This window comes from Mobula birostris, chromosome 2 (genome assembly GCF_030028105.1).
Source record: "Mobula birostris isolate sMobBir1 chromosome 2, sMobBir1.hap1, whole genome shotgun sequence".
NCBI classification, from domain to species: domain Eukaryota; kingdom Metazoa; phylum Chordata; class Chondrichthyes; order Myliobatiformes; family Myliobatidae; genus Mobula; species Mobula birostris.
In genome coordinates this window covers 127,394,604-127,421,362 of record NC_092371.1, presented here as the reverse complement: position 1 = coordinate 127,421,362, position 26,759 = coordinate 127,394,604, and the positions used below count along the sequence as shown (strand labels likewise).

The following is a 26,759-nucleotide window of genomic DNA, read 5'->3' as shown; positions in this document are numbered from 1 at the left end:
CTTTGTTTTGTGATAAATCTCAAGGTTGCATATAGTACATATACTTCGATAACAAATGTATTTTGATTTTAACATTCATATTTCTACAAAGGTTTACGTTAGCTTTCACATCCCTGCATACCCTCTTTTGACTTTTTCTTCAAGTTAACTTTTAGTTAATTTTCATATGGTAAACAGATCACACTTCTCCATGAAGTTGAATACAGACAACAAAAGGTAAAGGCAACAGTTTATTAGTATTTCTCTAATCTACAGCTTCTTTTAAATACAATGTTAATATAGGATTTTTAAAAATAAATGTACAATAACATTACTGGCAAAAGAAAAAAATCCTTTTGGCAAACCTTGGTTAGCATTGTGATAGTTTGTAATGCATCAGGAATTCCATAACAGAATTTCCAAAATTAATACCATGCTTTGAAAAATGTGTTTGATGGGACCCACAGGTATGTTAGTAGTTAATCATGGACAATTTTCCCCCTCACACTTTGTCTTCTGAAATTTGGTTAATGAAGGTTTAATATCTAAGATTAGCTCAAGTGCCACAACAAATTTGAGCAACTGAAACTAGCAATGTGACCAGGATGCCATAATCTACAAAACAAAGTGTAGGTTTTTATTCTCCTCTTCACAATAAAGGCAACCAGTGCAATAGGGAAATAAGAACTTGGTCATAAAAGTACAAAATGCCGAAGTGCTCCAATTTGTTCAATGTTGTTAATCTGGACTCTTTCTATTGCGGAAATAGTTTTTGAAAATATGTTATTCATTAGTATTTAATCTTAAAGACCAGGCTCCCTGAAAAATATTTGTACAAACTTGCTTATTAATAATATTATAGAGGTGAATGATTAAAAGCTTTAGACATCAAAAATTTAAATACACAAACGTAGAGGCTACTGAAAACAAAAATAATTTCAACCATTTAAAGAAATGGGATCAGCCAACAAACAGGGAAGCAGAGATATCCAAATGCACACAAAGCAGATATAAAATGAAATGCAAGCTCCAACACAGTAAATAATTGCACTCAATTAAATACACCATAAAACACAGGCTTTCCTAACATCTAGTGTATAGTTCTACTTTCAGAAGATTTTGTTCTTATCGTTGCACTACTAATCTTTGGTAGAAATGGCCATTTCATACAGTAGCAATTTGTATACAATAAACCTTCAGAATTAGAGTTATACTTGACTGCTTATGTATTTCACATTATAAAGCTGATTATCAGTACACAAATAGAGGTTTAAAAAGTTCAACCTCTACTATAGGAAAGGAATGGTACATACTTTGTTATGCAAGTAGGGTTTATAATATTATCTATTATATATATTAGGAGTATAGGGAAGTGTATGGTAATAGGTGAAGGTTAAAAACCTATTAATCTTTGCACATTTAATTAAATTTTGAATAGTGGCACAAGTAACCATGAAGCAAAGAGTAATAAAGGTGTACTCCAGTAGTTAGATTTTCACCAACATTCTCTTCTATTTATTGAAATGATCTCAAAGCACAGGTAATTCCATTCGCAGTTCCAACTGGAGGCTGTCTTAAAACAATATCTGGAGATGCTTAAGAATATACATATGTCAGAGTAATCTATTTAAAATTTGGAATTTTATAGGATAATGTTAATTATTTTGATTATAATTTTAATGAGAAAGTGCTTCAAGGGCTAGGGTACACATTAAAAATATGACCCATGGTAAATAAAACTTTTTCATTAATCTTTAAGGTGTTTAAAAAAAACCTGTGCATATCAACTGCTCAGAATACCGGAATGACATATGTCAGCTGTTTGAGCGAGTGAAGTTTCAACACCTGCATGAACAAAAAAAATGATTGTAGATTTCAGGAAGGGGAAGTTGGGAGAACGCACACCAGTCCTCAGCCTCAGCAGAAGAATGGGGGTACAGCTTCAAGTACCTGAGAGTCTTCTTGATGCAATCATGAAGAAGGCACGCCAGCAGCTCTTCTTGTTTGGGAATTTCAGGAGATATGGGATGTCACTAAAGACAGCATCCATTATTAAGGACTCTCACACATGCCTTCTACTGGTTACCACTATCAGGGAGGTACAGGTACAGAAGTCTCAAGATCCATATTCAGAAGCAGCTTCTTCCCTATCTACCATCAGATTTCCAAACAGTCCTCCAGTACTATGCCATTCTTTTTTTCTGTACTTTTTGTAATTTTATGCCTTTGTTCTGTACTGCTGCCACCAATTTCACAGTAATAAACTTGATTCTGATTCATGGGCCTGTCTACAGTGCCTAGTCTACACACAAATCATTGCAGTTAATTTAGTATATTTCCTCAACTACAGTTGGTTTGTAGCAGATTGGTGGCAGACATCAAATTTAAAAAAAAATATCCAGAGCACTTTAAGGAGACTATTTTGGTAAGGTTGTATGCTGAACAGAATGATGCAAGGATGCTTTTAGACAACCAGCTCAGATTTCAGTATGGACCAGTGTAAGTGACAAATCACATTTCTTGCTTTTAAAGCATGATCTAAAAGCATTCCTTAAGAGAAGCAGTGGAAAGAATTACAAAGAATATTTCTTCCACAGCCCCTTTGACCATGAATTCCAAGCTTGGTTCCAGGCAGAAAAACAATTAAGTGCAAAATACTTGTGCAAATTTCAGTGATATTTCCTCTTCATCGTCACCCCAAGTGCTCACACACGCAAAAGAAAACACCTGTGAAAGCCTACTAGTAACAGTTTAATTCCACATTGGAAGCATGATTCTTTAAAAATATTTTTTCGGCATTATGCAAGTTCCTTTTTGAGGTGCAGTGGAATTTGGTGGAATTTCCTTGGAGCAGGCAGTGGGTGAGGTTGTTTCAAATGGTTTGGGAAGAGTGAGCCTTCAACATGTTTGCCCCACAAAAATGTAATATTGAGCAAATTGCACCTGTTTTAAACGGGCCTCACTGCATCAATCTGTGGGCATGGGAATACATTCATGTGTAACTGGGAAGCAGATCTTCTTGCTTTTTTCCAAAATGGAAGATAAAGACTTATAACTGACATTGCAGATCCCTCACTAATGTAGTGTATGTCTGTGGATTCACCATGTAGTTTCAGTATAACAGCAGTGATTTTCCACAGCAATATTCAACAACTACAGGACAGAAAAATAACCTACATTTACAAAGAATTCTCACACATGGAACATTTTAAAGAGGTGCCAGAACAGTCAATATAATAATGGAAGACATTGAACTGAACATTTTATGCTATGTCTTGTAACATAACTTAGCTTAAAGAAAACAAGCAAAGATTAGGTGATAGAACAGTCAAGTAGAATATATCCAACTATTACAAATACAAGATGATCTACAACTTTTCCACTATACTTGGTATTATGTTAAACTTGATCAATAAACATGCAGTATATATTTGATAGAATTTAGTTTAGTTTTCCTTACTAATGTCAAAGTATATTATAGATATAATACTTGTATAATACTACTTTGCATTATAGATAGCACATATCCAATTAAACTACACTCCATTGTTACAGATTATTAGTCACATAAGGGCTTCACAAAAAAGTCTTGGAAGAAAAAGTACTTACTAGAAATTCCGTTCATGAATCAAAAAAAGCCACATTTCGAAACTTCTTTTTGTAGAAATAAAGCTTTCATACAAATCACTTATTTCTACCATAGTGTGGTATGGTAGACGTTCCTGTCCATGGAGTGACCATTGAGAAACACTAAGCTGTTCCTTATAAAATCTAAATCTATATAAAGTGGAAAAAAAATTATCCTTGCAGTAACTAGCTATCCAGAGGATAACTATCTGAATTAATCTTCAGCATCATGCAGAAATTGAGTAGTTGAGATAAAGCAAAATACCCTAGTTACCTAAAAATAAATAGGGCTGAAGTTTGAGAAAAAAAAATTCTATCTCCCTTTAAAAGGCGAACAGAAACTCAGTAGTACTGCTCACAGTAACAAGGTGACATCACAGTGCTCCACAACATTAAAAAAGGGACATGAAGGAGCAACAATCCCAAGGCACTCCTGTCTCCAAGTGAACAGTAACTCTGTTGCCACTCTCTCTTATTTTGGTGGTGAAAGTAGCAAATTCTATGCTCTGAAACCTGGAGTATTGCAATCAGTGTAAATAATGGAAATAAAAATATTTATTAAGTAAAAGCCTTAACACTATTTTTGCCTGCTTAAAATTTGGAATCTTCATTCTTCAGTGTTTTTCATCTTCACCCTCTTGTGCTGTGTTTTTTCCAGCTGCTAGATTCACTCAGCTAGCTTTCTCTTTGATGGTGGAATGAGATGCCGTGGAATTTCACTGGGTAGTTCATGACCTTCCAGCTTGACTTTAATTAAATGGTTGGCCAATGCAAACTCTTCATCATCCAACATGCCATCCTTGTCAATATCTGCCAATTTCCAGATTTTCCCCAGCACTGTGTTTGGAAGCTTAGACTTCACCATCTCTTTCTTTGCATTTGCACCAGTGATCTTCCCATTGATGGGTGACAGAGTGTAAAATATCTCATCGTAGCTTGGTTTATCTCTGATCACAACCCACTCAAGATCATCAATACCCTCACCAGCTCCCTCCCCATATCCATGTCCAAACGGGCCACTCATTGTGCCTTCAAAAGCTCCCCCTTTCACAACTTCGACAGGTCGCTGAGTTTCTTCTTGACGTACAAGGATCATGAGCTGAGCAATATCATTTGCTAACATGTCGTCTACTGTCTCTAACAGTTTAATCTTTAATGGCTGAAATTTGTTAAAATCCTGTGCTTGCAGCTGATCCTGGAAATTAAGAAACAGGAAGCTTATTTTAAATCAAAGAGTGGATAATCAAGACATTGTCAGGTTAATACTTTCTAAATGGCTGCAACCATTGCAAACAGTCTACTATCCATGAAACAACACTAAATTTGCCTTAGCCTTCTAAAAAGCTTTGAAATAGAGATGATATTTGCATTATTGTTAGCTACAGCTGAGTTGCCGGAAGGACAGATGATAGCAAATGTTGTGCTTTTACTTAAGAAGGACTGCAAAGAATAATGTGGGATTTTAAAGGATAATAATCACATGCATCTGAAAAGAAAAGAGTTGATTAGGCATACGGCTAATTGTGGGAGATCATATCTTATGAACTGGATTGAGGTTTTTTTTTGACGTGACTAAGAAGGTTGATGAGCCAGGATGGTAGATGTGGCTGTATGGACTTATTCAGGCAGAGCAGGCTATTTGGATACACAACTGGCTTGATAGTAGGTGGCAGAGGATGATGGGAGGTTTCTCAGACTGCAGGCCTGCAGCCAGTGCTGTGGATTAAGGGTTGGTGCTGGGTCTGCTGATATTTGTCACTTGTAACAACACTTTGGATAATAATGGATAAGGCATGGTCAGTATGTTTGCAGATATCACTAAAATAGGTGGAATAGTAGACAATAAAGAAGGCTATCAACAACTACTGGGACATCTTGATCAGTTGAATAAGTAGGCTGAAGAATGGCAAATGGAATTTGATCTAGATATTGCAACATTGCACGCTATAGAGTCAAATCCAGATAGAACTTTCACACTGAATGGGAGGGCCCAGGGAGAGTTCTAGAACAGAGACACCTTGGAGTACAAGCACTTTTCCTGAAAGTGGAATCACAAATAGAGTGGAGAAGGCAGACTTTGGCATGCTGGCCTTTTTTATTCCAGCCATTGAACATCAAAATTGGGAGCTTCTGTCACAATTGTACAAGATGATGAGGCAACATGGATATTCTCTTCATTGTTGGGCATCTCGTATAGGAAAGATGTTTTGAAATTGGAAAAAGTGCAGAAAAGATTTACAAGAATTGTTGCCAGGACTTGAGAGACTGAGTTAAAGGAAGATGTTGGACAAGCTAGTACCTTATTCCTTGAAGTGCAGGATACTGGGAGGTGAATTTTATAGTTGTATAATATCATGAAGGGCACAAATAAGATGAATGCATTCATTCTTCCTCCAACCACACCCCCCCCCCCCGCAAGAATTGGAAAATCAAGAATTAGAGGGCAAAAGATAAAGGAAAGATTTAACAGTCACTTGTAAAAATCTTACTTTTTTTGAATTTACGCAAAGCACAAAAGGTGGTATATATGTGGAATAAGTTGCCAGAGAAAGTGATTGAGGCAGCTACAATAACAACTTCTTCAAAAGATAATTGACAATTTCAAAATCTTCATTTGAATACACCATTCCTAATTGTTCACCTCATTTAAATTCCATATGTGATCATAATCTTCACTGTTCGAACATCCTAACTTGAATTCTTCTGGAAATTCAATTCCTTCAATTTTTACCCCTTGAATATTCCAAACTTATTCTCTACGATTCCCTTCTCCTACTTTCATTGTAGCCTTGTATTTTTTTAATTAGTCAAGTGATGGTTCAATTTCCTTTTGAAATCCATGATTGCTTCCCAACAGTGTGGAAAGTCAGTGAATATGCAGACATCCCACCCTGTAAAAACTCATTTCAGGGAGGTAGCACCATAAATTTGCGGGAGACTCCTGGAACTTCCGGGAGAGGTGGGATGTCTGCAATAGAGCAGCGCCCTAGCAACTAGCCAGCTAGTTTAAATAACGTTAGCTATGCTAATAAACGAATGACACCTGTTGAACGAACTCACCTCAACACGTCTTTTACAGTCTTAACCCACCATGGGCAATAGAAAAGTCATTGTTGCAAACAGTACAGCGAGCAACACTGTCATTATTTTTGACCCCTATTAGGCAGGGGTATACTTTAGGGTAGTCTGGGGTGACATACGTTTTATACTTTCTTTTTTTGGAATACTCTCCCATGGTACTCACTCTCACACTCTCTCTCACTCTTTCTCTCTCTCTCACTCTCTCTCTCTCGGTCACTCTCGCACTCTCTCTCTTGCTCTCTCTCGTGGTCGCTCTCTCTCTCTCAAAAAAATTGATTTCTGGGATATTTTATATAGTTTGCGGGCATCAGGGAGCCACTATTAATATGCGGGAGACACCCAGAACTTCCAGGAGAGGTGGGATGTCTGGAATATGCATTGTGTATCATGGACAAAATACACTGCAGTTACTCACCCAGGTTACATGTACACCTCAGACCTTCAAACTCTACTACCACCAAGTATAAGGGCAGAGGTACACAGAACACTACCACATGCAGATTTCCCCACCCAGTCCACTGAGATCTCTTTACCTCACCATTGAAAGATGTTCTTTCTGAGCACAAGCTTCAAAATTCTCTCCGTAAACACCTTTCTAAAATCCGCATGACCATTCTTCCCATTCAATTTGGCTCCTAAATCTCGCGAGATTCTACATTACTAGCACTACATGTACAAATAAGCAATATGCTTAAGGCAGAAAACAGGCAGCAGTAAATGGAATGGGAGACCATTTGAAGTCAACCTGAACCAATTCAAATACAAAGTAACTAACGAAAAAAAAAATTAGTGGCATTCAGTTATGTCCCTGGTACTTTATTTTTAACATGACATTTGGAAATTATACTCTGCACGGACAAGATAATCTTGCAAAATTGTGTCATTTTCCTAGGCTCTATGCATCAGTTTTTCTTGACTATACATGTAATTTTTCTTAGAGTATGTAATATGACACAAAAAAAGCACAATGTCAACACACACGATGGTTGGATAATGTACAATTATGGTAGAAATACCAAAAATAAGCTAACAAAATGAGCAACAGAAAACTAGCCAATTCAGACCTACCTGCATTTTCTTAATGTTAGGAAAATCTCCTGGAGAAATCTGATGCTCTCGCTCAATCCGTGCATAAATTTCTCCAAGGCCGTTAATCAGTTCTTTCTTTTTGTTATCTTTACCAAATACAGCTGGCATCTCTTTCCGCAAAGCACTTATGATGTAGGCGTGAACCTGCAGAATAAAACAATGCAATATGTTAACACAAGGAGCCTACATTTATTGCACAAAGACTGCTGAGAACAAATTACCAGAAGTAAAGAGGGAGAGAAAGCTAATTCTGCCATTTGGACTAACATGTGCACGCATGTCATACTTTTGAATGTAATATTATAGGAGCTTGGTTGCACGTACAGGTGTCCATAACTCAGATATTTGTAATGCAAGGATAGCCTGTACAGATACAAAACTATTAAACTTTGCAGAATAGCAACAGATTGTTTTTTCCACAATGTTGTAAACACCATGCACCAAAGAATAGAGCCTACTATATTCTACCATGCTGGCTTGGACAATACTGCAATCTCATTAGATAACTGAGGGTCATATTGAAGGACACTAACCTAGATGGAAAAAGAGGAGGGTCAGGGATGATAAACAACATTTTATATGGGTACCAGACAGATTTTCACCTAGAAATGGATGTATAGTTAATGAACAATGCAGGTTTTTTTTTAAGAACTCCATCCACAAATATGGAACCTGCTCTATAGGCAATTACTTTTAATTTCTAGATCTTGCACTAGGGAATGAGTCTGGTGATTGAAGTTTCAATGGGGTAGCACACTGGAAACAGCAATCATAATTTCAGAAGTTTTATAGTAGTCTGGATAAGGGCAAGACTAATCCACAGGTGGAAGTGCTAACGTTTTGGGTGGGACTTGGAAAGATGACAACTCTAACAGCATTAGGGAGAAACTGGGGAAAGTAGATCAGGTGTGGTTGTTTAAGGGGAAATCCTCCTCTGGCATATGGGAGTCTTTTAAAGACTGTCTGGTTAAAGTTCAGGACCAGCACGATCCTATGAGGATGAAAGGAAAGAATGGCAAGGTTCAGAAATCGTGGATGACAAGAGATTTTGGAAATTTAGTTAAAAAGGAAAGAGGAAGCATATGCAAAGTTTAGGAAACTGACGTAAATCAAAGCCCTTGAGGAATATAAAGGAAGCTAGAAAAAATTTGAACAAGAAATTAGAAAGGATGAGAGGGAGTGGGGGTGTGAGCCATGAAATTTCCTTTGCAAGTAGGTTTATGGAAAATCCATAGGCAGTAGCCAAAGTCCTTAATGAGTACTTTGTATAAGTATTCTTCAAGGATAAGGTTCTCCCATGCAAGGCTCCTTCAGAAAATAAGGAGTCAAGGGATCCGAGGAGATCTTGCTTTGTGGATCCAGGACTGGCTTGCCCACAGAAGGCAAAGGGTGGTTGCAGATGGTTTGTGTTCTGCATGGAGGTCGGTGACCAATGATATTCCACAGGGATCTGTTCTGGGTCCCCTCCTCATTGTGATTTTTATAAATGACCTGAATGAAGAAGTAGAAAGGTGGGTTAGTAAGTTTGCTGATGACAAAGGTTGGGGATGTTGTGGATAGTCTGGAGGGTTGTCAGAGGTTACAGCGGGACATCAATAGGATGCAGAACTGGGCTGAGAAGTGGCAGATAGACTTCAACACAGTAAGTGGGAAGTGGTTCATTCCAGAAGGTCAAATTTTAAAAAAGAATATAATATTAATGGTAAGACTCTTGGCAGAGTGGAGGATCTGAGAGATCTGGGGTACATGTCCATAGGACACTCAAAGCTGCTGTAAAGGTTTACAGTGTTGTTAAGAAGGCGTATGGTGTGTTGGCATTCATCAACCATGGGATGAGCCATGAGGTAATGCTACAGCTATATAGGACCCTGGTCAAACCCCACTTGGAGTACTGTGTTCAGTTCTGGTCACCTCTCTACAGGAAAGATGTGGATACTACAGAGAGAGTGCAGAGGAGATTTACAAGGATGTTGCCTGGATTGAAGGATGTACCTTATGAGAACAGGTTGAGTGTATTTGGCTTTTTCTCCTTGGAGCGATGCAGAATGTGAGGTGACCTGATAGAGGTGTACAAGATGATGAGGGGCATTGATCGCGTGGATAACCAGAGACTTTTCCTCAGGGCTGAAATGGCTAACACGAGGGGACATAGTTTTAAGGTGCTTGGAAATAGGTACCGAGGGGATATCTGATAAGTTTTTCACACAGAGAGTGGTGGGTGCGTGGAATGCACTGCCAGCAGCGGTGGAAGTGGATATAATAGGACCTTTTAAGAGCCTCTTACATAGGTACATGGAGCTTAGAAAAATAGAGGGCTATGCACTAGGGAAATGCTAGGCAGATTCTAGAGTAGGTTACATGGTCAGTATAACATTGTGAGCCGAAGGGCCTGTAATGTGCCGTAGATTTCTATGTTCTATGACATGGATGATGGTGAGATCAGTAAAGGGTATGTTGATGGCCAGGGAATGTTACTATTAAAAATGATGTGGTGCTAAATCTCTTGAAGAACATTAAAGTGGTTAAGTACTAAGGGCTGAAAGAATGTATCCCAAGATACTACAGTAAGCAAAGGAAGAGAGAGATTTTTGATCCTGCGTAAGGTGATGCACTTGGAAGTCAAATGAAAGAGTAAGTTATTCAGTAACTGGCAGAAGCATTAATGTATAAATGGGTGTGAGCCCAAAGCTCTCTTACAACTCAAGTGGACAGGATGGTAAAGGTAGTAATGATATGCTTTCCCTCTTTGATCAGGAGATTGACAATGAGTCAAGAAATCAAGTTGTAGTTGCATACAGTTTTGGTTAGGCTGCATTTGAAGTATTGTGTGCAGTTCTGGTCACCCCATTATAGGAAGGCCTTTGAGATGGTGCAGAAGATGCTACAAGGACAAACTCAGACTGATTTCTCTGAAGACCTGATGGAAGCAGATAAAATTGAGAGGCATAGATAGGGTAGCTGAGGATATATTACTTTCAAGCAATATACCCTGGTATTGTTTAAGTACTTCTCCAGGTAACTCTTTCAGCATGTCCTGACTCACTACATCTAGAAGATTTGCCACAATTTTTAGAAAAACTGATTTGGAAATTTTACTGATGTGTGCATCTCTTTAAAAAAAATGAAGAATAAAGCTCTCATCTTTCTAAGTCCTTTATATCACAAATATAATAATAAAAGCTCTCAAATTAATAACTTCTCCATGGTTGTTTTTTTTCCTTAATCTAAGGACAACAAAAGCTGTCTACAATTTTTTAATGAGCAGCCTTTCTACTGTAATCAACAGCTAGACTAATGAAAATCTAGGCATCAGGATACAAGTTTTAAATTTATTTATTCCACTGGGAAGGCAACAGGTACCACTCTTGTAAGGGGCTATATAGTGGCAACTACTGTGCAGCTGTTAAGAGAGCAAGACCATGGTGAAGCAGAAGAGTTCAACAAAGCAGAAGTAACACAACTGAAAACAGCTAAAACACTTCAATATTCAAATGCAAACTTTCATTAAAGTAAATCATCAAGTAAGTATGGTAAGTACACCCTAATTCTACAAGGAAACTTTGTGTTATCTGGTTAGAACACAAATAAAGTGAATGCTTTCCTTTCCAGGACATCAGAGATATCCTCCTCCTTCAAAGAACAGTGTTTCCCTTCCTCCACCATTGATGCTGCCTTCCTTCATTTCCCAAACATCTGTGCTCACTCCTTCCTGTCGCCTTAACAGTGATAGAGTTCCTTGTCCTCACCTACAACCCCAAGAGCCTCCATATCCAGTACATCATTCTCTGCAACTACCTCCATCTTCAATGGGATTCTACCATCAAACACATCTTTATTTCATACCCACCTCACTTTTTGCAGGGATTGTTTCTTCTGTGATTCCCCTGGCCATTTGTCCGTCCCACTAGTCTCCCCCACCCCTTCTGCCTCCCCAGCACATATTCCTGCGAAGTGGGAGAAATACTACACCTGCCCACTCACCACTTCTCTCACCTCCATTCAGGATCCTGAGCAGTCCTTCTAGGTGAGGCACCACTTCACCTGTGAATCTGTTGGGATTGTCTATTGTATCTGCTGCTTCTGATGCGGCCTCCTCTACATTGATGAGACCAGACCCATATTGCTGGACCACTTTGTCAAGCACCTCAGCTCCACCAGCAAAAAGTGAAATCTCCTGGAGGCCAACCATTTTAATTCCTAACCACATTTTGACATGTCAGTCCATAGCCTCTTCTTCTGTCACATTGAGACCACTCTCAGAGTGGAGGAGCAATACCTCATATTCCAGCTAGGTAGCCTCCAGCCTGATGGCATGAACATAAATTTCTCCTTTTGGTATTTTTCCCCTCTGTTTCTTTTCCCCTCCCCCTTCCTTCTTCTTCTATTCCCTACTCTAGCTTCTTCCCCTTGACACCTTTCCTACGTTTTCTCCCAACGTCCACTTTCCTCTCCCATCAGATTCCTTCTTCTTCATTCTTTTACCTTTCCCACCCACCTTGCTTTACCTATCACCTTCTGACCTAGCCTTGCTTCCCACCCCGCTACCTTTATAATCTGGTGTCTTCCCCCTTTCTTTCCAGTCCTGATGAAGGGTCTTGTCCTGAACCATTGACTTGTTTATTCATGTCCATAGATGCTGCCTGACCTGCAAGTTTCTCCAGCATTTTGTGTGTTGCTCTGGATTTCCAGCATCTGCAGAATCTTTTGTGTTTGTTATTCCATTTTGCATTAAAACAAGAAGATCTATGTATGAATTTACAAGTGAACAATAACTTCTTTGAACATTGCCACAATGAATTAGTGGGGGAAAAATGAAAAGTACTGCAGCTTAATGACTTTACTAAAACAAAATATTCTTGGATTGTGGAGTGAAGAAAGCTAGAATTAAAAATCAACCATTTCAAAAGCAGAATAGCCTGAAGTGCAAGTTGAAAATTACTTTCCTTACTACAAATATGAATACAAATTCCAACTCTCTCTCGCTACAGAATATTTACACTGTTCCAGGAAATCAATATAAGCCCGAAAGGAAAATGCACCTAATGGGCCATTTATGATTGACTACATCCAAGGCTAAATAACACTAATTCAATTAGCAGGCCAGCTGCACTTACACAAGGGCGTCCAAGAACAACAAGCTGAACACATGCCTTTTTTTTTTGCAGACATGGAGATTTCATAACAGAAGCTATCAATGATATTTGCAAATCTTTTCCTTTGGAGATCTGACATATACACTTTTAAATGACTTTGTAAAGGAAATGAGCATTGTGATTTCAGTTTTGTTTAACCTCATCTTTTTTTCCATATCCAAAAGTCAACATTCAAAAGCTGAAAACATGGTTCATCTCTAATTCCAATCAGATCTTCTTCATGTGTACTGGTACTTGAACACTAAAAAGAACCGTGTCCAAAGCACGTGGCCTCTAGTGACAAGGACAAATCAATTTAGCTGCAATACACACAAAATGCTGGAGCAAGACATCAAGTCAGGCAGCATCTATAGAAGGCAATAAACAGTCAAAGTTTTACACCAAGAACCTTCATCAGGACTGGAAAGGAAGAGGGCAGCAGCCAGAATAAGGTGGAGGTGGAAGAAGAAAGTGTATTAGCTGGCAGATGATAGTTGAGACCAGGTGAGGGGGAAGGGGGAAATTTGAGAAGCTGGTTAGTGATAGGTAGAAGATGTAAAGGACTGAAGAAAAGGGAATCTAATAGGAAAGGACAGTGTACTAAGTAAGAAAGGGAAGAAGGAGACCTACAAGGAGGTGATGGGCAGGTGAGGAGAAGAAGGGGAAAGAAAATAACCAAAATGGACAATGGAAAAAGGGTGAAAGGTGGACGGGGGAGTGATTGCCTTAAATTAGAGAAATCAATGTCCATGCCATCAGGTTGAAGGTGGCCCATATGGAATATGAGGTGCTGCTGTTCAACCTGAGTTTGGCTTCACCATAGTTCTGGGCATGGACAAAACATATCAGAATGGGAATAGAAAGTTGAATTGAAATGGCTGCCCCAATCAGAGTCAGGTCTCACCAATGTAAAAGAGGATGCACTGGGAGCATACAATAGATGACCCCAACAGATTCAGAGGCGAAGTGTTGCCTCGTGTGCAAGGACTGTTTGTCCCTAAATGGTGGCGAGGAAGGAAGTGCAGGGTCTTGTAGGGATAAGTGCCAGGAGGGATATCATTGAGAGGGACAAGTGGACATGGGGCTCGCATAGAACACAATCACTATGGAAAGTAGAGAGGGGCAGGGAGGGGAAGATGTGGTTAGTGGTCAAAATCTGTTGGAGATGGTGGAAGTTATGGAAAATATTGAGTTGGTAATGGAGGCTTGTGGGGTGGTAGGTAAGGACAAGGGGAACCCTATTTACGTTAAGATGCTGGGAGAATGAGTGAGTGCAGATGTGTAGGAAATGGAGGAGATGCGAGTGAGGGCAGCATCAATGGTAGTGGAAGGAAACCCCATTCTTTAGGGGTAAAAAAAAAAGGACATCTTAGGTGTTCTAGAATGGAAAGCATCATCCTAAGTACAGATGCAGCAGGGATGGAGGAACTGGGAAGGGAATAACATTTTTTTTGTACAAGTGACAGGGTAGGAAAAGGTATAATCAAGATAACTGTCAGAGTGAGTAGATTTGTAATAGATGTCAGTAGATAGTATGTTTCCAGGGATGGAGACAGAGATTGAGAAAACAGAGAGAAGTGTCACGAGATGGACCAAGTAAATTTCAGGGCAGGGTGGAAGTTGGAGGCAAAGTCGATGAAATTGACAAACACAGTATGGGTGCCAGAAGGAGCACCAATGCAGTCACAATCAAATTTATGACCAGAGTACATACATATCACCACATACAACCCTGATAATCACTTTCTGTGGGCATACTTAGCAAATCTATAGAACGCTAACTGTAAAGTGTAAACATCTGGAACTGTGAACTGTAAACAAACTGCAAATGCAGATATAAATAGCAATAATTAACAAGCATGAAATAGCAATATAACAGAGTCCTTAAGTAAGTGTAGCTATCCTCTTTTGTTCAAGAGTCTGATGGTTGAGGGGCAGTAACTGTTCTTGAACCTGATGCTGTGAATCCTCAGGCACCCGTACCTGCTACCTGATGGCAGCAGCGAGAAAACAGCATGGCCTAGCTGGTAGAATCTTGGATGATGGATGTTGCTTTTCTGCAGCAAGGTTTCATGTAGATGTGCTCAATGGTTTGGAGGATTTTACCCTGATGTACTGAGTCAAATCCACTACCTTTTGTAAGATTTTCCTCTCAAAGGCATTGGTGTTCCCATACCAGGCCATAATGCAGCCAGTCAGCACACTTTCCACCACACATCTATAGAAGCTTGCCAAGGTTTTCGATGACATGCCGAACGTCCGCAGACTCCTGACGAAATAGAGGCGCTGTCATATTTTCTCCACAATAATATTTTATATGATGGGTCTAGGACAGGCCTTCTAAAATAGTGACACCCGGGTGATATACCTATCCCGATAAATATGTAATATTATACAATATTAGATTTTATATTACTCAATTTTTAAAAATTCATTCATTCATTCCTTTTTCCCACCTAAATGAGAATATATACATGGGAGGAAAACACAGGGAAATCATTTCTGTGTAATGCGCATAGATTTTTTTTACTTACTTTTATGGGTACTGCAGCGGGGCCCCTCACCTCACAGGTAGAAGGGGCTATCCCGCACGGCTGGATGTTTCTTCTAGCTCAACCCAGGGTCATCTAGAGACCCCAGCCTTGGAATCACACCTTCGTTACATTTTTTTAAAAATTATTTGCGTTTCTTGGCTCTTATTTGTTCAGGGATTAGATCAATTAAGTTATATTCTGCAAATTTCAATGATATACTAACACATAGCTAAGGACAAAGTAAAATTCATTTCTTTTAATGATAATGGGCTGTTGAATCCAGTCAAGCGAAGTAAAGTTCTACCAAAAATGAAACAAGAACAAGTCCATGTAGTAGATTTACAGGAAACTCACAAGTGATAATGAGCATGGAAAATTAAAGAGAATGGGCTTCATTAGTTTATTTTTCTCCTCATGTAAATCAGGACATAGAACAGGGGTTGCTATTCTCATCTCAAGCAAGCTAAATTTTGAAAAAGTATCTGAAATGGGAGATAAGGAGTGCAGATATATTCTGGTAAGGGGGAATATAGATGGAAATCCAGTTACTTTATTCAATATATATGCACCCCCAGGAAGTGATATTAGTTTCTTCCAAAAAATTACTAATATTATGGTAACAGAAACAGAAGGTCTCTTGATATGTGGGGGAGACTTAAATTTACAATTACAACCAAAGTTAGACTCTTCCATAGAAAAACTTATGAAACAAAGTCCTTACATAAGAAAGTTAACACTCTTTTTGAGGATGTTGGTCTAATTGATATATGGAGGGACCCGTTCCCCGACAGAAGGGATTACACTCATTATTCTGCCCCCCATTCCGTGTATACAAGAATAGACTATTTCATAACATTTGGAAAAGATAGAGACAAGATAATCACCTGTGGAATTGGGACAATAGATGTAAGTGACCATGCACCTATATATTTATCTGTTGATTTTGACCTACAACCAAAGAATACTATTTGGGAAGTAAATTCAAGTCTACTCAATGATCCCTATTTTAAAGAACAAATTAAAAAAGAAATTGGTCTTTACTTAAAATTCAGTGATAATGGAGAGGTTTCACCTCCCATTCTATGGGATACTCTGAAGGCTGTCTTAAGAGGGAAAATTATAGCGATATCTTCATATAAGAAAAAAATAAGGAATAGAATATTAGAGGAATTACAAAATAAGCTGAAGGAACTAGAAAAAAACACAAATTGAGTTTGGCACAGGATACACTAGAGGAAATTTTAAAAAATTAGAAATGAAATTAATAGTTTGGCTACACAAGAATTTAGAAAAAAATTAATGTTTCTGAAACAGAGACACTATGAAAGTGGACCTAAATCTATGAAAATACTGGCGTGGAAACTGAAAAAAAAGATAGCAGAAAATACAATTCATAGAATTAGGGATCCAAGAACAAAAGTGTTAAAAAAAAAGTAAGCTAAGTGAAATTCAAGAAGCTTTTGAAATGTTTTACAAAACTCTATATTCCAAAGTTCCAGGGAGAAGCATAACCCAAATTGACACCTTCCTGAATTCTTTAGAGTTACCCACTTTAAGCAAAGAACAAAATAAAACAATGACTGCTGACATAACTGAAGCTGAACTAAAAACTGCAATTAGTAGGCTTAAATTAAGCAAGTCACCAGGATCAGATGGATATACGGCAGAGTGGTATAAAGAGTTTAGAAGTGAGTTAATTCCTGTTTTACTCCCCACACTGAACTGGGCCCTAAGAAAGGCGCAAATGCCACCCAGCTGGAAGGAGGCGATAATCTCAGCTATACCAAAAGAAGGCAAGGATAAAATGGAATGTGGGTCATTTAGACCAATATCTGTTCTTAATGTGGATTATAGAATATTTACCTCCATCTTGGCCAAGCGATTAGAAGATTTTCTACCCACACTGATACATAATGATCAGACAGGTTTTATACAACAATGCCGAACACAAGACAATATATGGAAGACACTTCACATTATGGATCATATATATAAAAAAAGAAATTGAAGCGATAGTGATAAGCGTGGACGCTGAAAAGGCATTTGATTCAGTTAATTGGAATTTTCTCTACAGAGTTTTACATAGATTTGGTCTACATGATACAATTATTAAAACTATACGGGCACTATGTGACAATCTTACTGCCAGGATTAAAATCAATGGATATTTATCTAACAGTTTTACCCTAGAAAGGGGGACGAGGCAGGGCTGTGCACGGTCACCGCTACTCTTCGCGTTATATCTGGAACCATTAGCTCAATACATCAGACAAAATGAAGACATCAGGGGAATTACTATTAAAGGTACAGAGCATAAATTGGCCTGTTATGCGGATGACATTTTGATCTATCTAGGGCAACCAACATACTGTTTACCTAAATTGATGCAATCCTTTGAACAATATGGCCAATTATCAGGATACAAGATCAACATAGATAAAACCCAACTACTTTCATATAACTATAGCCCACCAAGAGAAATTGAAAGTAGATATCCATGGGCATAGCAAACAAGAGTCCGTCAAATATTTGGGCAACACTACGTCAAAAGATTTGGCAAAATTATCAGAATGCAACTATCACCCTATATATAAAAAAATTAAGGAAGATACAAGAAGATGGAACCTATTTATTTTTCTTGGTCTCAGTTCAAGGATTGAATCTATTAAAATGAATATACTGCCCAGACTACTATATCTCTTTCAGACCCTACCAATAGAGGTTAACCAAAATCAATTCAATGAATGGAACAAGATGCTATCAAGATATATATGGCAAGGTAAAAGGCCTAGGGTTTGTCTCAAAACTTTGCAATTAGCCAAGGAAAAGGGGGGATGGGGCCTACCTTCTCTTAGAGATTATTATTTTGCAGCACAGTTGAGAGCCATGATATGCTGGTGCAACCCATCATATGACGCTCAATGGAAAAACATTGAGGAGAGGATACTTTCCATCCCCATGCAGGCAATTTTGGCTGATAACAACCTACGAAGTTACATAAATAATATTGACAACCCTTGGGTGAAATGGACTCTTAAAGTTGACAACCCTTGGGTGAAATGGACTCTTAAAGTATGGAAAACTATTATAAAAGAACATAAACTAGACAGAGATATTGCAATTCTTAAATGGATGCTAGATTTAAGGACTGGACAGCTAAAGGAATAACAGCTATTTGCAATATAATGAAAGGAGGAACACTGTTCAGCTTTGAAATGCTCAAAGAGAAACACTTATTAGAAAAACAAGACTTTTACCCATACAGGTGTCCCCCGCTTTTCGAACGTTCACTTTACGAAACCTCACTGTTACGAAAGACTTACAATAGTTCCCTGTTTTTGCTAACAGAAGGTGTTTTCACTGTTACGAAAAAAGCAGCGCACAAAAAAAAATCAGCGCGCGCCCCGAGCAGCCGCTCTCCCCTGGATTCGGAACAGCATTCTCGCCGGCATTGCTTAAACACGTGCCTGTGAGCAGCCATTAGCAAGATGAGTTCTAAGGTATTGGAAAAGCCTAAAAGAGCTCATAAGGATGTTACACTTAGCATAAAACTAGACATAATTAAGCGTTTCGGTCATGGTGAACGAAGTAAGGACAAAGTGAGTTTGGCTTCTATTGTAAAAAAAAGATTACTCCCTACTCTGTACATAGTTTTCTTCTTTCGATTGTTCTTTCTTTCCTCTCCTTTCTATAAGTGTATACCTCAGATAAGTATTATGTGGAGATTTGTGACAAATATGATTATATGATATATATGCAGTGCCTGAAATATATCTTGTGGAAATGTTTGTTTGATGATAAAATGCAATAAAAAATAAATTACAAAAAAAAGAGATGGTGACACCCAGGAATTTAAAGTTACTGACCCCCTCCACCACTGATCCTCTGGCGAGTACTGGCTCATGGACCTCTGATATCCTTCTCCTAAAGTCTATAATCAGTTCCCTGGTATTATTGACATTGAGTGAGAGGTTGTTATTATTACACCACTCAGCCAAGTTTTCCATCTCCCTCCTGTATACTGATTCACCATCCCCTCATTATGGTGACGAAAGAGTGAGAAAACATTATCAGTTTTGGCTTGGAACATGGGCTGTTCCACGTAGCTGATGAAAAGCCATGCATAGCTGGGGCCAATGCAAGTGCTGATGACTACACATTTGGTTTGGGAAGAGCCAAAAAATAAATTGCTGAGTGTGAAAACCAGTTCTGCCAGGTGGGGAACTGAGAACTAATCAGAGGGCAACTGATTAGGTTTGTTATCCTTCCTAATGGGGCATCAATTTACCATATATGCCTTCTTGCCAACAATGACAACTTTGTAGCCAATGAAAAAGAATAGTATCATGGATAATTTTAACACACTAATGAAGAACTGATTGGAAATCATCAAGTATAAATATATGTATCTCACAGAAGTCCTATGATGGATTATAAGATCAATTATTTTGAAGCCATCTTGTTGATGCGCGTTCTGAGTCAGAAAGCATCTTGTTCAAAATTTGTCCATTGAGGCACAAGGGAGATATCCAAGCCCTCCATGCAGAACCGGACTAGACATTTAAAATGCAGTGTTACAATTTCAGCAGAGGAAGCGGAAGCAGAAGCATTGAGGGTAATAGGGACAAACCAGGACATTTTAGACTGCTTAGTTTTATATGAGTTCTAGCAAAATTATTGAAGATTCTTCAGGAAAGGATTTACTCACATCTGTAAAAGATTGACCTTATTAGGAATAGTCAGCCTGGCTAAGGAGAGAGTGCATAAGAGGTTCACCAGGATATTGCTTGAATTAGAGAGTATTAGCTACAAGTTGGAAAAACACGGATTGCTTTCTCTGGGGCGATCTATAAAAGTATGTGTAAATAATCTGAATTTTTTTGTTGGAATGGAAATGTCAAAAACCAGACGGCATACATTTAAGGGGGGAGGGTGTGGGAGATTTAAATGAGATTTTTTTTAAAGAGATTTGCAAAGCAAGTTTAACAGAATGGTAGGTGTCTGGAATGCACCTTCAGAGGTGCAGAAAACAGATATGATAGCAACATTTAAGAAGTCCTTACTATAGGTAGGCACATAAACAGGCAGAAAGGGATCCTGATCACGTGCAGACAAATGGGATTAGTTTAACTTGGCATTATAGTCAATAACAGACATTGTTCCATATTCTATATAGTTCCTCAAGCCTGCTCTGCCACTGAATAAGATCATGGTTGATTGCATCTTGGACTCGGCTCCACTTTCCTGACTGTTCCTTAACCTATGAACTGACCAAATCTCTTTTGGTTTTGAATCACTTCTTTTGCAGCTCTCTGGGGTACAGAATTGTAATGATTCATGAGGGTTACAAGATTAGAAAAAATCTTTCCTCTTTTGACCTCAAAGAGGCAGTTGGAAATATTCACACTTAGTGGAATAAAAGTGCAGAACTCAGCACAAATAAGAGTGTGAATGATGATTGCAGGATAAGGAGACAAGTAGAAACGGGCAAAACAACTTTAGAATCTTAATGACAGGAAATGCATTTACATATAATTAATTGCATCAGGAAGAATCTACTGGAGAAAGTACTGAAAACAAAACGCTAATAACTTCAACATAAGAACAATAGGTCATTCACCCTCGTGTCTTCTCTGTTATTCAATATAACCACGGTTGATCATCCATGATGAGACAGTGCTCAAAGGGCTCAGAGATGGAGAGGGTCAGCAACTCCGAAGAATTTAAAGTTATCATTTAATAGGACCTATCCTGGGTCCTGCACGTAAGCACAATAACAAAGAACGCACGGCAGCGCCTCTACTTCCTTAGAAGTTTGTAAAGATTTGGCAAGGCATCTAAAGCTTTGACAAACTTTGATAGATGTGTGGTGGAGAATATACTGATTGGTTGCATCATGGTGTGGGACGGAAACACCAATAACCTTGAATGGAAAATCCTAGAAAAAGTAGTGGATACAGCCCAGTCCATCACTGGTAAAGCCCTCACCATCTACATGGAGTGCTGTTGTAGGAAAATAGCATCCATCATCAAGGACCCCACCACCCAGGGCATGCTCTCTTCTCACTGACCAATATTCTTGCAGGAATGTTTGCTAGTGAAACTCAGGAGAATTTAAACTAACAGGATAAAAAGGTGTGAGAGAGGGGTACAAAGGAGTTTTGCACGGCTCATCAGAAAGGAGGAAATCCTTGACAAATTGGCCAATGAGGTTAAATGGGTAGAATATACAAACAAGAGCAATGGCCACTTTGACCATCCCAATGACCATCACAATGGCCATCCCTAAACCCTCCCCTATGTTCAATAGGAACTTGAAGAACAGACATGTAAAGCAGATCACAGAAGAGTACACAAACAATTAGATTCTAATAGTAGAGGACTTTAATTTTCCCAGTATTGACTGGGATTGCTTGAGTGTAAGAGGATTTGAAGAGGGTTGAACTCAAAAATGCATTTGAAAAGGCTTTTTGAAGCAGTATATAGAGAGAGTCTGTACTTGTCCTTATCTTTAGCAATGAAGACTTACAAGAGATATGATGATCGATGGAAGAGTCTATCATTTGTGGGCTTCAGGTTAATCATGGAAATATTCACCCTGAGTTACTGCCTTAAACTGGTGGAATAATAAGACCTGGGAAAGGTAGATCGGGATCAGTCGCTGGGGGAGAAAGTAACAGCTGAAAAGTGTGACTCATTTAAAAAGCGAAAAAGGGATCAGAATCAACACCTGTTAAGAGTGTTTATTAAATAAAGGTACTGATGAAAGCAGGGCAGTGGATGATTTCATACTTTAGCATCTCTAGAAGGCTAGACTGCACGATACAGGGAGAACTAGCTACGTTAATACATAATTAGCTTGATGACAAGAAGCAGCTGGTAATAATCAATGACAGTGCATTGAGTGCAAAAGTTGGCATATTATGTTGTAATTGCATAAGATAGTAAGGTTGTATTAGAGTATTGTGCATAAGTTTTGGTGCAAAGATGTTGCCAGCAGACGAGGGCCTGAGATACAAAAAAGTGATTCAGCAGGTTAGGACTTTATTCATTGGAATGGAGACAGAGGGGTAACATTATAGAAGCGTATAAGTTCATAAGGGCATATGATGGCATGGAGGCAGTCTTTCTCCACCAGGGAAAGAAAAAATCAAAACTAGAGAAGTCATTGGTTTAAAGTGAGAGGAATACAGTTAATAAGGGACCACTTCTTCACACATGGGGTTGTGCATTTATAAAATGAGTTGCTAGAGGAATTGGCTGAGGAGGTACAACAACATTTAAGACAATTGGATAAATATACAAGTAGGAAAGAGTTAGAGGAATGTGGATCAAATGTAAGCAGATATGAAGAATTGTTACAAGAGTCAGAAGTAAAAATGGCAAGTTTAGGAAACCCCGCTTAATGACAGATAATGTAGTCTCAATTAGCGAAAATGAAGTATATGCCAGGTAAAGGAAATTGGCATTGAATGATGCACTTGGTTCATAGGGGATATAGGAGAAATCGTAAGTTAGGAGGCATTGAGCACCACCCAAGCCATGTTCTCTTCTTCCTGCTGTCATCAGGAAGGAGATACAGATGCCTCAAGTCCCACTCCACCAGGTTCAGGACCAATTATTTTCCCTCATTCATCATGTTTCTAAACCAAAGTGGATAACTTCACTCATCCCAACCTTTGGATTCACTTTCAAGGACTCCACAACTCATGTTGAGCTTCAGCTAATGAAACCCAGCATCCTGTATGTCTTCCTCATTACCTTATCTATCTTTGTGCAATCGTTAGTGATCTTTAGATTTGTTTATCAAGATCTTTCAGTAATCGGTATGGCCCTATCACTCATGGTTTATGTCTTAACCTTATCAAGACTTCTGAACCGATGCTTAGCACTTATTTGGATCCAATTCCATCTGAGTTAGTTCCACCCAACTTAACTAGCTGATCAATATTATTCTTCAACCCAAAATTTACAACTTGATACCTTTCAGTATCACAAGAGCATGTAGACTGAGGAATGCTTCCGTATCTACAGAAAGACCATCAACCCTACACTTACAAGCTATCTTTTTGACCTGTGATCCAAACTTTATATCTGTAACAAGACAATATACTTCCCAAATCCCAACGACCACACTCTAACACAAGGAGAGACCAAGGAGGTACAGGTCGGTAGTTCTTTGGAAGTGTTGACACCTGGAGACAGAATATAGAAGGCAGCATTTGTCATGCTTTCTTTCATAAGTCAGAGCATTGAGTACAGGAATTGGGGTGTCATGTTGCAGAAGATGTTGGCAAAACTACACTTGTAGTGTATGAAGTTCTGTTCACTTAGCTATTGGAAGAATGCCATCAATCTGAAAAGACCACAGAAAAGAATCATAATAATATTACTGGGACTGAAGGAATTTAGTTGTAATGAGAGACTGCTTTTTTAAATCCCCTCGGAATGTGAGAAGTTGGGGGGCGGGGTGCGACATTATAGACAGACAAAATTACGAACGGGACAAGACAGGTGGTCTCAATCTTTTTCACATGGCAGGGGAGTATAAAACTGGTGGGTATAAATTCAAAATGAGAGTGCAAGATTTAGAGAGAAATTTCTTCTCCACACAGAGTGTGGTGGATATATGAAATGAGTTCCTAGTAGAAGTGTTAGACGCAGGTACAAATTACAATGTTTAAAAGACAATTTGGACAGGGTCGTAAATAGGAGAAGCTTAGAGGGTTATGGGTCAAACACAGGCAAATGGAAATGTCTTAGATAGGGATGGACTTTGGGCTAAAAGACCTGTTTGTGCTGTACAGCGATGACAAATAACAATCCCCTTACCACCTGATAACATCTCTAAAAATATATATTTTTTTTACTTCAAAATATCTCTCTCATCCACTGTAAGCATAAAGGTTAATACATTTAGGGGTTATCAGATAATCCTATGTAAGAGGCTCATCATTTTGGATTCAAAAGGTCAGGTTGTTCTTCCAAATTTGCAAATGCAACTTAAAAATTGTCACCCAGCAGCTTACTCATTGTAGAAATGAAATTTTAAAAATAGTTCTAATGATGTTAGTAAAATGTCTTTTGTGCACGTTCACTGAATAGATAGCTTGAGTTCTGAGAATGTACGCATAAAACTGCATTAGGTGGGACAGAAATTCTTTGAATATCAACAGGATGGGATTTCAAAAGCAACAAAGATTTGTTTCTCCTTTGCAATTATATTTTAACAATTAGGTTTACCATTTCCATGCCCCACAAACAGTGGTGCAATTGGAAACTGGAAGTAATAGTCACTTGGTGCTCTTGCGACAGTTTCTTGCTGTCAGGAAATCTGGACTTGTATAATTCCATTCCAACTTCTTCAGCTAAATTATAAGAAGTACTTTCAGATACATTTCCCACATTAAAAAAACAGTACAGCACAGAAAAAGGATCTTCAGCCCACAACGTCTATGCTGAAGACGACACAATATTAAATGAAATCCATCAAGCTTGGGGCTATCTCTCTCCATTCCCTGCCTATTCATGTACCTGTCTAAATACCTCAAACACTACAATTCTGTCAGCTTTCACTACCATCCCTGGAAGCATGTCCAGGGATCTGTCACTATAAAAAAAACTTACCTCTTTCTCCTTAATGCTCTTCCCTCTGGTATGACATTTCTAACAGGAAAAAGACAGTCTAGCAAAACTATTCATGCAATTTTATAAACTTGCCACAATGCAAAATGGAATTACTTGTCATTTAATGTTAAATTTCCGCTCAAGTTAATTTATCTACTTAAGCCTTTGAGATACTTTAACTATTAGTACTTGATAAGCTTCTTTCATGCTAGCAACCTGAAGTAGCATGGTTAAAAATTTTAGTTACTGATTAAATGAAACACAAGATAGAAGCAATTCTAAATAAACAATGTTTAAATTATGATTCATGGCAACACTTGGTTTGTAGAAGAAATATTTCTACATTCTGCCAATAATGTTCTACAAATTGTACTGGAGGAACATCCTTTTCCTAAACAGTCTCCTGTTGCAGAAAATAAAGAATACACATGATATTAGTTGTGAAAAGGAAAATTATCAGGAGATTTCTTGATGGGGGTGGGTGGAAAAGAAAGGGAGGAACATGACACAGTGAAAGAAAGTGAGGCACAAGGAACTACAGATGCTGGAATCTGGAGCAACAAACAATCTGCTGGAGGAAGTCAGTGGGTCAAGCAGCATATATGAAATGGCAATGTTTTGGGTCAGGACAGAGTGGAGAGACGAGGGCTAGCACAGAGAGAAGGGGCATGACAAGAAAGGATTCCAAGGTGCTTGATGAACTGAGGAACTGGTGCAAGATGACGGGCAGGTCGTGCCAGATAGGGAAGGTGAGCAAGAACAGAGTTGGAAGAAAGTCGCAAGTGAATGGTAGATGCAGGCTGAGAGGAAAACAAAACAACTAATGGAGTGAAACGAGTGAAAAGATGGGAGACAGTTGCTGGAAGGAAACAAGCAGGAACACAAAACACTACCTGAGCTGCATTCAGATATATAAAGGAGAATGGGAACCATTAGAGGAGACAGATGAATGACATTGAAACCAGAATGTGGGCATGAGGTGGAAAGGAGAAACTTGCACACGTAATGGGTAAATGGAGCCAGAAAGGAGAAAGGGAACAAAAATAGGAGGTTGGACAATCAGGAGTTGGCGGGCGGGGTGGGGGGGGGTTAGGAGAGGAGACTGTGGTTTACCTAAAACTGGAAAATTCTATATTTATGCCACTGGGCTGTAGACTACCCAAGTGGAATGCAAGGTACTGATCCTCCTGCATATGGCTTCATCCTCACTAGACAGAAGGCCAAGTATGAACAGTGTGGGAATAGGAAAGGGAATGAAATGATCTGCAAAAGGGAGCTCAGGAGCTCATTACAGACTGAGCATGGGTATTTTGCCAAATAATTGCTAAGTAAATTGTCAGATTTCAGGTTGATTTATTTATCAAATGCGTCGTTTGTGTTAACAATAAACGTGACGCAAGGATGTGCTTGTGTCCGCAAGTGTCGTCACACATTCTGGCACTAACATAGCATGCCCACAATGCTTGGCAGAACCAAAGAGAACACAATCCGCAACAAAACAGCACCACCAAAGCGAGCCCGGTTTCTCCTTCCCACCTGCCCACCATGCAGACACACACTCCTCCAGTCCCAAGACTAGGTTCACAGAGACTGGGCCTTCAACTTCCCCAGTGGACTTTCAACTTTCAGACACAGGGCTCTAGCCAACGGGCCTCAACTTCTGATTGACCTTCGGGTTTTCACCTTCAGT

General features: G+C 38.8%; 1 protein-coding gene across 2 annotated transcripts in view; it reads right to left on the bottom strand.

The window, feature by feature from the left end:
• Positions 1-227: 227 nt before the first annotated feature.
• The window catches only part of LOC140190786 (EH domain-containing protein 3), a 74,467-nt gene continuing 47,935 nt past the window's right edge, over positions 228-26,759 (bottom strand). For both annotated transcript variants that reach the window (XM_072247624.1, XM_072247633.1), the window contains exons 5-6: positions 7,756-7,920; positions 228-4,801 (exon numbers count right to left, since the gene is read on the bottom strand). In XM_072247624.1, coding sequence (XP_072103725.1) covers positions 4,274-4,801; positions 7,756-7,920 — 693 coding nt within the window. In that variant the 3' untranslated portion in view covers positions 228-4,273. The remainder of the gene's footprint in view (positions 4,802-7,755; positions 7,921-26,759) is intronic.